A 13,461-nucleotide genomic window follows, 5' to 3' on the forward strand; every position below is an offset into this window, starting at 1 on the left:
ATCATAGCTCTTTTCTTTTCAAGCTAGACGTACAGCGTGCATAGGAACAGATCAGCTGGTTGCTTTCCCTTGCAGTAGGACACAGTGATCTTGGTTTATCTAAGGAAACTGAAACTGCATTTTAACTGAGGAGCTGAACTTCCCCATGGCCTGATAACTGATATTTAAAGGAGAAACAGTGTGACCTAGAAACAGAAGCATGGCGCAGGGAGTCAAAACTCGGGGTTCGGAGCCCAGCCCGGCACGTGATGGTTTTGTCCGAGCTGCTTCTTTTTTCTCTGCTCAGTTTCATTTTACAAACGGGGAGTGATGACTTTTAGGAGAAGCCGGAAAGTCCCGTTGCTCACAGGTAGCAGATTTTGGAGTGGATTTAGGTCCTTTTTGTCTTTATGTAAGTAACAGAGAGGATTTTTCATGATTCTTTGTTTTGTGGATAGTAATCGCCTTCCAATTCCTGGCCTGAAGCACGTGGTAGAAGCAATACTTGTCCATGATATTTGTTGTGGAAACCTGAAATGTTTCAGTTAAAAAAACCCCAATAGGCAGGTTCACGGGCTTCCTTGTTTACGTGTGCAAACAAAATTCGGGGAAGCTGCCTATGTGAGCATCCCTAGCAATGAGAGCAAAGCAGCTCATTGCCCATAGTCTGGTCTTCCTTCAGTGTTTGCTTAAGCAAGAGGTAAGGACCATCATCCTCTTTTATTTCCGCACCCTTATTAGTATTTCTATTTTTTAATGTTTTTCCATCTTTTAGACCTCTCCTCCTTTCTCTTCCATTTATGGCCTGGGCTGTCGTTCCTGCTAAACAACTCCTTGCCCCGTTCTTTCTCGTTGAACGAGACTTTGGCCAGGTTGTGGTCGTTTCCCTCAAGTAAATTCCGTTTTGCTCAATTGGTATGAATCTCACACTTGCTACAGAAGAAGGTAAAGGTGCTAATGCTCCTGTGGTGGCTTATGAGGCAGTAGAAGGTTGCTGAATATCCTGGGAATTGAGACTGCATGTAAGTTTAGGTGGATTGATTTCAATGGAAGAATCAACCCTGCAGTTGTAGAAGACTGTCTGTACATCCGTGAACATCTGAGGCTAGAGCAGGACTGTGAGGTCACCTATACCTTGCAGATGAGCACCTGAGGATCTTCCCAGTGCGGATGTGCCAATGGAGTGACTTGCAGCTTTGTCAGGTCACATGCGCGGTTTGGAAAGGGGCCCTCCGGCCCAGAATGTCACCTTGACTGCGTGGAACTGGGGAAATACGGGGGGGTGAGAGCCCAGCTGGCGGGAGGCATGTCTGGCTCTAGCATGTGCCTCAAAGAGCCTTCACTGATGACTTCTGTAGGGCGAGGTAGTGGCCCTACAAGGTCACAATGCTGTTAGCGGGGTTTGCATTTCAGTGAAGTCACTGAAACGCAGGGAGGAATCGGGACCATCTCAAAACTCAGCCTTTTATCGTTATTTCCGAAAGCTAATTACTTTTTCCAGGTCTTGTGTGTTTAATGTTACTTTTTCTTCCACTCCATCTGGGGAAGGACAGGGATGATTTGTCCATCTAATACCTTCTGGCTGGATGGCCGGGCCCAGAACGTGGTGGTGAATGGAGTTATAGAACGTGGCGGTGAATGGAGTTATAGCCAGTTGGTGGCTGGTCGCAGGTGGTGTTCCCCAGGGCTCAGTGTTGGGGCCACTCCTGTTTAATATCTTTATTAATGATCTTGACAAGGAGATTGAGAGCACCCTCAGTAAGTTTGCAGACAACACCAAGTTAGGTGCAAGTGGTGATCTTCTTGAGCGTAGGAGGGCTCTACAGAAGGATCTGCACAGGTTGGATCGATGGGCCGAGGCCAATAGAATGAGCTTCAACAAGGCCAAGTGCTGAGTCCTGCACTTGGGCCACACCAACCCCATGGACGCTACAGGTTTGGGGTGGAGTGGCTGGAAAGCCGCCCGGCGGAGAAGGACCTGGGGGTGTTGGTAGACAGCGGCTGAACATGAGCTAGCAGTGTGCCCAGGTGGCCAAGAAGGCCAATGGCATTCTGGCCTGTATGGGGAATAGCGTGGCCAGCAGGGCTACAGAAGTGATTGTCCCACTGTATTCAGCACTGATGAGGCCACACCTTGAGTACTGTGTTCGGTTTTCGGCGCCACAGTATAAGAAGGATGTTGAGGTGCTAGAGAGGGTCCAGAGAAGGGCAATGAAGCTGGTGAAGGGTCTTGAGAATAAGTCTTATGAAGAGTGGCTGAGGGACTTGGGGTTGTTTAGTCTGAAGAAAAGGAGGCTGAGGGGAGACTTTATCACTCTCTACAGCTCCTTGAAAGGAGGGTGTAGAGAGGTGGGTGCTGGTCTCTTCTCACAAGTTACAACCGATAGGACAAGAGGGAAGGGCGTCAAGTTCTGCCAGGGGAGGTTTAGGTGAGACATTAGGAAAAACTTGTACACTGAAAGGGATATCAAAGGCTGGAAGAGGCTGCACAGGGAAGTGGTTGAATCGCCCTCCTTGGATGTGTTTAAAAGCCATCTAGATATGGTGCTCAGGGACATGGTTTAGAAGTGGGCCGGGCAGAGTTAGGTAATGGTTGGACTTGATGATCTTAAAGGTCTTTTCCAGCCACAATGATTTTATAATTCTCCTTTTATATTCCCCTCCCTGGACAGGGTAGCAGATATGTTGGAGCGGGGCCAGAGGAGGCCCCGGAGATGCTGGGAGGGCTGGAGCCCCTCTGCTGGGAGGACAGGCTGGGAGAGGTGGGGGGGGTCAGCCTGGAGAAGAGAAGGCTGTGGGGAGACCTGAGAGCCCCTTCCAGTGCCTAAAGGGGCTCCAGGAGAGCTGGGGGGGTCTCTGGATCAGGAAGGGGAGCCATGGGATGAGGGGGAACGGTTTGACACTGAAAGAGGGGAGATTGAGATGAAATATTGTGAAGAAATTGAGTGTGAGGGTGGTGAGCCCCTGGCGCAGGGTGCCCCGAGAAGCTGTGGCTGCCCCATCCCTGGAGGTGTTCAAGGCCAGGTTGGACGGGGCTGGGAGCGACCTGGGCTGGGGGGAGGTGTCCCTGCCCAGGGCAGGGGGTGGGACTGGATGGTCTTGAAGGTCCCTTCCAACCCAAACCATTCTGTGATCTCTCCAGTATGAGAGATCTCCAGTATGAGAGATCTCCAGTATGAGAGATCTCCAGTATGAGAGATCTCCAGTATGAGAGATCTCCAGTATGAGAGATCTCCAGTATGAGAGATCTCCAGTATGAGAGATCTCCAGTATGAGAGATCTCCAGTATGAGAGATCTCCAGTATGAGAGATCTCCAGTATGAGAGATCTCCAGTATGAGAGATCTCCAGTATGAGAGATCTCCAGTATGAGAGATCTCCAGTATGAGAGATCTCCAGTATGAGAGATCTCCTTAAAAGGAGCAGGAGAGGACCTTGCCCCTCCTTGCTCTCCGCCTGCTCTCACGGCAGAATGAAGCGAGGGGAGCGTTCTCCCCCGTCCTTCCTGGGCGTTGGATGGAGGGCGGTGTGCCACGAGTTGTTTGCTGTTATGTGGCAGTTTGCGAGACGACAGATGACAGTACGGCTTGTGTCCAGTCCCAAGTGTCGCGGTGACACGCAGAGCGGTCTGCGTGCGCCGCGTGTGGCACGGCCGGGAGGCGAGAGAGCCTCTGCTGCCATCGCCAACGTGGCTGCAGCCCACTGGGATGAGCAGAAGGGAGGAGAATCGCTTCCGCTTCAGAGGCAGAGTGAATTTCCTTACGTAGGCAGACTGTGATGTCGTTAAGACTTAAATCCAGATTAGATGCTCAGTACTGCATGCGGAACAATCTTTTATTTTTTTTAAAATACATCTTCGAGGAATTTTTTTTATTTGATACATTTCAGAAAATGTCGGGGGTTTTTCCTACGTTGGGCTTGAAACGAGGTTAAAGCAGGAACAAAATGCGGCGGATACTTTTCTCCCCTATAAGCTTTTCAGTGGTGAAGAATAAGTTACTAATAAAGGAAAAAATTGTCCCCTTTTTTTGGGAGGGGGGAAGTAAAAATAAATATTAAATAACGTGGTTTCTGTATTAGGAAGTCCACCTCTATGAGCCAAAACAGACTCGAAAAATATTTTGCGTTGACGTTTAATTCTGTATATGCTTCTTCAGCCTACAGGGTGCCAGAGTTCCCCGTAAATTAATTTTGAAAATAGCTGTGTTAAAGTGACTTGCTCAGGGTGTCACAGAAAGTCGTCGCTCTCTCCTGCTCAGCACCGCGAGTAAGGCAGTCGTCACGTACCGCTGTAGGAACATGGCTCCATATGTTCTTAGGCTGTTCATAAAGCTGTTTTCTTCTTAAATCTTCTGCCCACTCCTCCTCGCTTTTCAGCCATTACAGAAATGCTGAATGTAAAACCCGCGTGAAGCCAGAGTATTTTAAGTCTTCATAGGAGTGGAACGCTTTTTGCCGTCACTCCATCAATTCTGTCGTGTTCTCCAGCACAGCTGCTTTAATGCCCTATTTTTCAAACTGGTTTAGCGAAGACTTCTCTTTTGTCCTCTTACTTCTTTTTACATCACAATTATTTTGGGGGTTTCTGTAAAGCGTAGATGCCCGGCCAGTGTTAGAAAAACTAAAGCGGACAAAGCCTTTTTCACATCTCTTTAACAACAAACCGAGACCTTTGGAAGTTCATCCAGTCTTCATCTCTTAGAAGAAGACTGCAGAACGCCGTTCTCCAGGTATTGCCTTTCTCCGAGTTTTGAGCTTTGCCTCAGCAGATCTTAAAAGGGCTTAAAGATGTTCTTGGACCCGAACCAGCAAACGTTTTAAGAGCATGCAGCCATTTTGAAATTGAGTTTTAATATGTCAGCAGCATAAAGAAAAACTAAGATAAGGTTTTAAGTGGCCAAACACTTCTTGGCTTTTGTGCTCTTCTTTCTATTGACAAAGCCAAGCGGGGATTTACCCAGGATTTTATGGGACACACGGGGGAACTGGAGCAGCGGATCTGGGAACTGTCAGGATCGATGAGCCGGCTGGAGCGCACGGCGCCTGGTTGGGGTCAGGGTGGTACCGAGAGGCCCGGCTACGGCGGCTTTATGGACAGGAGTAGGTTCAACAAGCGTTACGGTCTGGAAAAGAGAAAGCTGGGCAGAGCGTAGAGGAGAAGTCAAGGAGCTGCCCTGTGTGAGGTCGTGGAGTAGATGACGGACCAAGCTGGGAAGGAGAACGTGGAGATCGCCTTTGGTAGGCGATTGCCCTGATCGTTGGAGGAAACAGCCCATATTCCAACAGGGAACACCACATTTCTGGGTGGATCCCTATTGAAAAAGTGTATTTCCACGTAACCCCGCAGCGTGTCGGGGCAGGTGGACTCTGACCCCCCCCGTGCACCTTCCCCGACCGGGTCCGGCTCACTCTTCTAGCGCAGGTCTAGAGCCTTGGGGTTGGTTTCCATCTTGTGTGCACGTTCCCGCGTGAAGAATGGTGTTAGTGATTTCTCCGTGTAGAAACGGAGGCGTAATGAAACTGAGCCGCCTCGCGGAAACACCGCATGGGGTTTTGGGGGAATTTCTGTCTTTGTCCAGCTCAGTCACATCGGTGATTTCATTGCTTAAAGGATGTGGTAGAGCTGAGAGCTCGGTGTTGTGCTCGGGACGCAGCTGGAGCCCGTGAGCATCCCCGCGTGATGGGTGTCCTCCTCCGAAGGCTCTGCAGGGGACAGTGAAAGATTTAAAAAGGAATGGTGTGCGAATCTTGAAAAGTTGGTGGTGTTGGGGAAGGAGGGACAGCTGCTTCTTAAAATCGGGTGTCCCTGTAGTCCGCAATTTTTGAAAAGCTTACAGCCTTTTAGAATATTGCTACGCGCCGAGGTAATCTGCTCATTAATTCTTGATGCTGCAATTTAAGAGCTGTCCGGGATTGGCTTTAAAGTGCTTTTGCTGGGAGACGCATTAGTGGTTCTGGTAACTAATCTTTCTCACTCAGTGCTGGACCACAATCTGATTTTGATTTCCGTTGCAAATAATTTACTGCTCGATGGTCTAATTTAGCCAAATGAGCTCAAATCCATTGTTTCGCTTACTAGGAGGGAAATGACAAATTTCGTGAGTGAGTCCCCTGGGGAAGCACGGTGACGGCGCTGGCAGAGAGCCCTGGTGGGTTCCCCGGTGCTGAGCGGAGGGCTGGAGCCGGGGAGCAAGCCCGCGGCGAGTCCGGCCTCGCTCCATCCGTTGGCCTCCCTGACCTTGCTGCGTCCCGCAGGGAACGTTGCATGGGAAAGCGGTGCCGGGGAAGGGGCTCTGGCTTCTCAGTGCGCATAAATTTGCTTTTTTTTTTTCCTCCGTGCCGAGCGGTCGGCGCATTGAGTGTGCGGGTATCGAGCGGCTGCAACTCTAATTGTGGCTGCCCCATCCCTGGAGGTGTTCAAGGCCGGGTTGGACGGGGCTGGGAGCACCCTGGGCTGGTGGGAGGTGTCCCTGCCCAGGGCAGGGGGTGGCACTGGGTGACTTTTAAGGTCCCTTCCAACCCAAACCATTCTGTGATTCTAATTCCGCCTCTCCAGATGGCTGCGTGTGGTTCTCCCGGTGGTTTCTGTATTTTCGAGTTGGTGATGGAAAGCGGAGATCGATTCTGCCTCACACTTAATGTGGTTCATTCCACAGGTTCTGTATAAATTAGCCTTAAACCTTAACATCTCGCTAATTAAAGGCAACGAGAGCACATGGCTGTGCTGGGATCTGGCGCAGTGACATGGGATGTGCTCAGAATTATCCCTGAGAGGGGACAGTGGGTGTCCGGCTTGTGTTTGCCGGGGGAGGAGGAGAACCTCAACCGAGACATATTCTTTCTGCTGACCTGTGGATGGATGTTTCCTCGCGGGTGAGGTTTGGTCTGGTAAAGCCACGGCCGGTCGCGGGAGCCCGTAGCGAGGTTTGGGGCTCAGGCTCTGTGCCAGAGGGATGCTCCCGTGCGCCGGGGCATGGTCGGGGCTCCGCTGCCAATTCTGCTCCCGCGTTGGGTCCGCAGCCGGACCCGGCTCTTGTCTGTCCGATAGGGATAACGGCGCTTCTGCCCTCGCGTGGTGAGCGTCTCTCTCGTGGAGGGAGATCTTGCCTCTGCACCCTCTGAGGTTTCAAGGAAACGGACGGTTTGGAGTAGAATTATTCGTGATGTACTGGTAGGTATGTTTTACCCTAATGGGAACTTCATAAAAGAGATTATTCTTTTAAAAAAGCAGAAAATGCTATTTTTTACCATGGAAGTTGTTTGTCTTTTTTTTTTTTTTTTGTACAATTCATGCTTTGATTTTCATGCATTAACTCTCTCTCTCTTTCTCTCTGTCTTTGTCTCTCCTACAGACCTTTGTAGTACTAAACAGAGGGAAAACACTCTTCCGATTTAGTGCCACACCTGCCTTGTACATTTTAAGTCCTTTTAATCTGTTTAGAAGAATAGCTATTAAAATTTTGATACATTCATATCCTTTTTATTACAGAGTTATTTTTGCCTTTGTGTATTCATTGAAAACTCTCTTACCTGTTGCCTTATTGCTCAATTCAAATAGCGCCTCTGAGTTAAGAGTTCTGCACCCGCTGAAGTTGGATTGGCCTCACAGCAGACACAAAAATTTGGGGTTTTTTCTTTTTTTTTTTTTTTTTTTTTAATGAAAAGCACAGTCCTTTGGACACGTCCCATCAAGTAAACATTATGTTTATTTCCCCCGCTAAATTGCACCTATCTGTGTCAGCTCTTGTATCAGCGCACGGCCATTGATAAGTTTTGGGACAGATGTGATTTAAGGTTGTGCTTCACATGAAGAGGAGCGGAGCTTTAACTGGCTGCCGAAACGGTTAAATACAATTAGTATCTGGAGAAGGAGCCAAAGATACCTTATATGTAATTAGACGCTGACTAATTTCTTGCTCTTTTGGCATCTCTCAAACTTCCTTCCACTGGCAAGGCTATCCCGAAATGTTCCGCTGCGGGGCTTCAGGCGGCTCCGACAGCTTCGGCAGCAGCTCCGCACGTGGTGGTAGGAGAGGGGGGGAAAGGAGTGTATTGGATGAGCCGCTTTGCCCTCTTTATTTATTTCTTTTTGGAAAGTGACTCTAAACAGGAAACCCATTCCTTTGTTGGTTTAGAGGCTTCTGTATCCTGCATCTCATCTGAAGTGAAAGCTTTTCCACCTTTTCCAACTCGACTTGGGATCTGAGGCCGGGAATGCTTTCCGTGGCTTGTGTCTCATATCCTGCAGGCACAGAGGGAGCCGAGATGCTTGGAAAGACGCCTAAGGTTTTCTCCAAGCTAAATCCTAGGTGTCCACGGATTGCAGCGGTGCTTTCCTGTCGGATATATTAGCAGACGATATATTTTGATGTTACTGAATAGATGGAATTATTTGGGAAGACATTTTCATTTAGGCACGGGATTTTTGAATTGCTAAGACACGCCCGAAAAATGTAAAAGAAATTGGATGGTGATGTAAAAATATGATTTCTATATAGTCGCCCCTGGTCTTACGTCCCGTGACTGCTGGAAGCACTTTGGCTCATATTTGTGGTCCACAGCGAATAGACAGGAAAGGGTGGAATTGCGTTGCAGTGCAGCGGTGGTTAGGGAGCGCCGGGGGATGTGAAGAGCCGCGCTGGTGTCCCTTTGATCCTTGACTTTTGTTCTACAGTATTTAGCATGATCATTATGTGCACTATTTTGACCAACTGTGTATTCATGACTTTTAGTAACCCGCCCGAATGGTCGAAGAATGTGGAGTAAGTAACGTTTCTTGTGTTTTTAAGAATCTCACCCGATGTTGTTTTTCTTTCATTGAGAAATCTGTTCCTACTCGCGGTTTTAAGTTCGCATGAGTACCAGTCGTCTTTTATAGCCACTCTGTTTAGACAGAAGTGTTTGTAATTCGTGGTTTTTCATGACCGCAGTGACATTTCTACCAACTTCTGAGTGCGGCTCTCTCTCTTTCTCATAACAGGTATACATTCACCGGTATTTATACGTTTGAATCGCTTGTGAAAATTATTGCCAGAGGTTTCTGTATAGACGGCTTCACTTTCCTACGCGATCCGTGGAACTGGCTAGATTTCAGTGTGATCATGATGGCGTAAGTTGCGTTTTCAGATTATTTCAGGTGTTTGTGGCATGCGGGAGGGGAGGGGACCTTAGGAGGAGGGAGGGTGCGTAAGGGGAAAACTCAGGAAAACTTCAGTGGATCCCCGAAAGATTTCTTTCGAAAGCAAGCTTTAGCCTGGCACGGAGTCACAGCTCTAAAGCGCAACTCCGTGGAGTTAGTGGAGTTGCTGCTGCAAAAAAATACAATTTTCTGAAAACCGCCTTTATTAATATAAGATGTTATAACAGTGCCTGGCATTTTCGGTTGCTCACGTGCCAGAGGGGCAGTTTGCTCTGTTGAGCGCAGGACGAGGAGCCAAACGTACGTCTAAATTCCGGTCTCTGCCCCTCCTTCCCTCCTTGGGCTCCCATGTGGAAATTTCCCGGGGTGCCACGTCGGGTTGAACAGTTATTAACCCATTCCAGAGGAAGGAGGGAGCAGTGTCGGAAAAGGAGATGCTTTTTATTTTCCATCCTCGTTCTTTTTCTCTTGTGCCGGATCAACCCGCGTTGGTCTGATAATGAGGATTCGTGGGGATGTCTGAATTCGGAGCTGCACCAGGAGAAGCACGCTGGATTTCTGGGGTTGTTTTTTGTTTTGGTTTGTGTTTTTTTTTGTTTTTTTTTTTTTTCCTTATTTGCCTGTGCTGGTTGTTGCGTGGGCTTAGTGCCGCTGGGGAACACCGGGGGTGTGACACCGGCAGGCTGGGTCGCCGATAGAAGAGATTATTTTTTTTTTTTTTTCTTTTACATTTGTTTTTGGGATATTGCACGCGTGCATGTTTGGGCTCCCCTAGTCAACAACAGCCGATGAAAACTGAGCGCTCGTGTAGGACGGCTCAGGAGCCTCATCTTCAAGGGTTTAGAGCACTTGAATTTAATTGCAGAAAAATGCTCTAATCCTATAAAATGCCTTTTTTTGGCTGGATTCCGCACCCAAGGTGGTTGATTTTCCTGAGTTTCGGCTCTTTTCCGAATTGCCTTTTAGTTGTGTATTTAAATTCTACGCAAAGTGTTGGACGTTGTACACGAAAGGCAAATAACGAGTGGCTCTCAGACGCACCGGTTGGACTCCGGGACGGCTGGAGCTCTGCCGTGAGCGCTGTAAACGCGCCGGTGGCGTCCGGGCTCCTGGTTCTGAGCACCCAGACCGAATCCCACCTGCGATTTAGTTATTTCCTTTGTTTCTCGATGGCTTTAAAATGCCCAATGCATCGCTCTTAAATGAACGTGCTAAATCTGTAGCTGGTCTGACTCCCCCCCCCGCCAGTTTCCAGTGAGTTGCCTGTAGATTTCCAGTACAATCCTTTTTTTGTGTCAAGGGCTAGAGCAAACCTCTGCGTTACTGAAATACCACTTTTTTTTTTTGTTTGTTTGTTTGTTTTATGAAGCGCTCGTGGTGGCCTTTCTGCACCAGGAGGAATCTTGAATATTGTGCGTTTCCTTGCTTTTTCATACCGTGTTTCTCCCCAAGGCGGCACGGAGGAAATATTCTGAGTTGTGGTAAAATATAACTCGGTTAACCCCGCGCTCAGCCTCTTGTACCTCGGGTTTATCCCCTTGCGCAGCGGGGATAATCACACCGAGCTGTGCCTCAAAGACAGGTAGCAAAGCGTAAAGGATCAAAAAGAAGGACGCTAATCAAAGCAAAAGTTGATCGTGCTTTATTAAAAACAAGTAGTGAGGCGAATATACCCGAAACCACTCGACTGAGGTGACGTCACCAAGTCTCCTCGCGTATTTTGAGTTTTGTAATTACCGCTTTATGTAGAGATAGCGTTAAATTTTCCAGTCCTGCACGGGCGAGGATGCAGGTGTCTAACCGCGCGCCTGGACGAGCTGGTCGCAGCCTGGAGAGACTTAAACTGTGTTTTGGCTCTGAAACTCTGTGTCTCTCTCTCTTTTTAAATGCCAGTTCTAAAGCGTTGTGAATTACAAGCTGTTTCCTACGAGCGGACAGCTATGTGACGAGGAAGGTGACCCCAACGGTGCCATTAACTCTGGTTTAATTCTGCAGGTATATAACAGAGTTTGTAAACCTAGGCAATGTTTCAGCTCTGCGCACTTTCAGGGTTCTGAGAGCTTTGAAAACTATTTCTGTAATTCCAGGTAAGGCGGCCTCCGGTTGGTGTTAGCTGTCGGGTGCAGGCCCCTGTGAGTGATGTACTGCTTTGTCTGTAGTTGGTGTTTTATTTTGGTGTGTGTATTGTCATTGTGTTTTTTGTGTGTGACCTCCCTCATTGCAGATATGTCACAGAGTTTGTGGACCTTGGGAATGTCTCAGCATTGAGAACTTTCAGAGTTCTCCGAGCTTTGAAAACTATCTCTGTTATTCCAGGTGAGAACCATTACGCATTAAAGGCTCGTCTTGCGTGTGTATCCTTCCACATCTCCCCTCCCGTCCCGCATCGCTTATTTCTCCGAAATGGCACTGGGATATTTTTGATGGGCTTTGCAGTCTGTATAAACAGAGCAGTTTGAAATGACGGCTTCTGGGCCATCAAATTATGGGACAAACAGTCTGCTGTTCCTCACTTCTTTATCCCTGTGCACGCACGTGGCTATCCGATCTCTGAAATGAGAGCCAGGCCTAAAGGTCAGTTCCGGAGGGCAGATTTAGGTGAGCTGTTAGGAAGAAATTTCTGACTGTGAGGGTGGTGAGCCCCTGGCGCAGGGTGCCCCGAGAAACTGTGGCTGCCCCATCCCTGGAGGGGTTCAAGGCCGGGTTGGACGGGGCTTGGAGCACCCTGGGCTGGGGGGAGGTGTCCCTGCCCAGGGCAGGGAACTGGATGGTCTTGAAGGTCCCTTCCAACCTAAACCATTTCATGACTCTACGAATAAAGGATCGGGCACTCCCACCTCAGCCTGAGCAGTTTCTTGCTCAGCAAATCATCCCGTTATCGTCAGTGTTTCTCCAGCTGGTTTGGGAATAGGTTTGTAAAGCAGGTGAGCAAAACCCAACCAAGGTCAAAACTTTTCTGCCTGAGGCCGCTGCAGTTCCCTGGGGCCAGATGGGATCTGAGGCAGGTTGTCATCTTGATAATGACAACAAGCTCACCTCCCGTCTTCAGAAAGAGTTGATGCTCATTTTGAGACAGGCTAAGGTAAACGGAGCGTTGGCACTCCCAGCTTTTGCATTTGTATGTTGTAGTGGAACCGGTTGTCAGCTGTCAGTGCCACAGGGTGGCCCAAAGCTGAGCTTTCAGTGGGCCACAAGTCCTGATTCAACTCCTGCCCTGTGTCCCCCCCTGAGCTGGGCTTTGCAGGACCACCACTTACAAAGCCACTTCTAGAGACTAATTGGGTGTCAGAGGGTAAGCGATGGCCCTGCCTTTATTGTACGAGACCATGCAGGCATTGTGGAGCAAGAATATGATTCTGAGCCTGAATTCTTCTATAGGAAAGTCTTCTGCAGGTGGTTTCTCAAAGGTGCCCCTAATTTTAAGATCAGGCTGAAGGCTGAGTTTTCATAGGCACTGGAGCATCCCTAGCTTTCCAGTTTCAGGTGCTTGTCCCGTCTCGAGGTAGGCACCCGAAATAATCACTGGATGAGGTTTGGTCTTCTATTTCTTTGTGGTTTTGTTTCCGAACGTATTGACTGATCATGGCTCTTTTGCTTTCTCAGGCTGCACTTGCACATACGTTTGCCAGAAAAGAGCCTATGGAATTGTAGGGGCCGTCACTTTTGTCTCCCCATTCCAGACTGCTAACCCCATCGGCTGCACATGGCTGTCGTGCATGATGTTCTTAAGTGGCACCCGCTTCCCCTGCACCGAATGAGAGAATGCTAGAATAACGTTCTTACTTAGCCTTCCTTAATGTTTGGCAGTGCACACACAGAGAGCAAAAGCTATTTGGTAATTGCTGTTCGCAGTGCACTAGACGGATCTGAAGTGCAGTTGCGATTCTGTCAGCCTGCTACAGGTATTAACCGGCTTGCTCGAAGAAAAGCATCGATGTTGAAATAAGTTCCGTGTGTGTTTTGCTTTCATAATCGCAGCAAAGTGAAGGTGATGCAACTTTAATGAGCTGGTTGCTAAATGTGTGACAGCATGCCTGCGGAAAGGAGCGGAACGGTTCAGTTCTGTATCGTTCTCTCCATCCTGCCCCAAACTAATGGAGTTTTCCTTTTATTCCAAACGACAGCGTGTGTGTGTTTGAGCCCTTCGAAGTTCGGTGCAGCCCTACCTTTTATTCAAGGGCTGATTTGCCGCACGCTTTTATTAAAGGGGCTCCTGTCCGAGTGCTGGACGCGCTGCACACCCCCTGGCTGGGACTGTAAATGGCAAAACTGTTGTTGTTTGTACTGGTTTTGCTCTGGGATAGGATGGCCCCAGCTGGGTTCTGCAGCCCATAGGTCCAGCAC

The 13,461-nt window shown here is 48.7% G+C and overlaps 1 protein-coding gene across 1 annotated transcript in view; it reads left to right on the forward strand.

The window, feature by feature from the left end:
* SCN8A (sodium voltage-gated channel alpha subunit 8) overlaps positions 1-13,461 on the forward strand; it is a 58,904-nt gene that overhangs the window by 11,846 nt on the left and 33,597 nt on the right. Inside the window, exons 3-6 of the mRNA XM_082496307.1 lie at positions 7,331-7,448; positions 8,650-8,740; positions 8,959-9,087; positions 11,113-11,204. Coding sequence (XP_082352433.1) covers positions 7,331-7,448; positions 8,650-8,740; positions 8,959-9,087; positions 11,113-11,204 — 430 coding nt within the window. The remainder of the gene's footprint in view (positions 1-7,330; positions 7,449-8,649; positions 8,741-8,958; positions 9,088-11,112; positions 11,205-13,461) is intronic.

The sequence above is a fragment of the Vanellus vanellus genome (assembly GCF_965231255.1).
Source record: "Vanellus vanellus genome assembly, chromosome: 28".
Taxonomy (NCBI): domain Eukaryota; kingdom Metazoa; phylum Chordata; class Aves; order Charadriiformes; family Charadriidae; genus Vanellus; species Vanellus vanellus.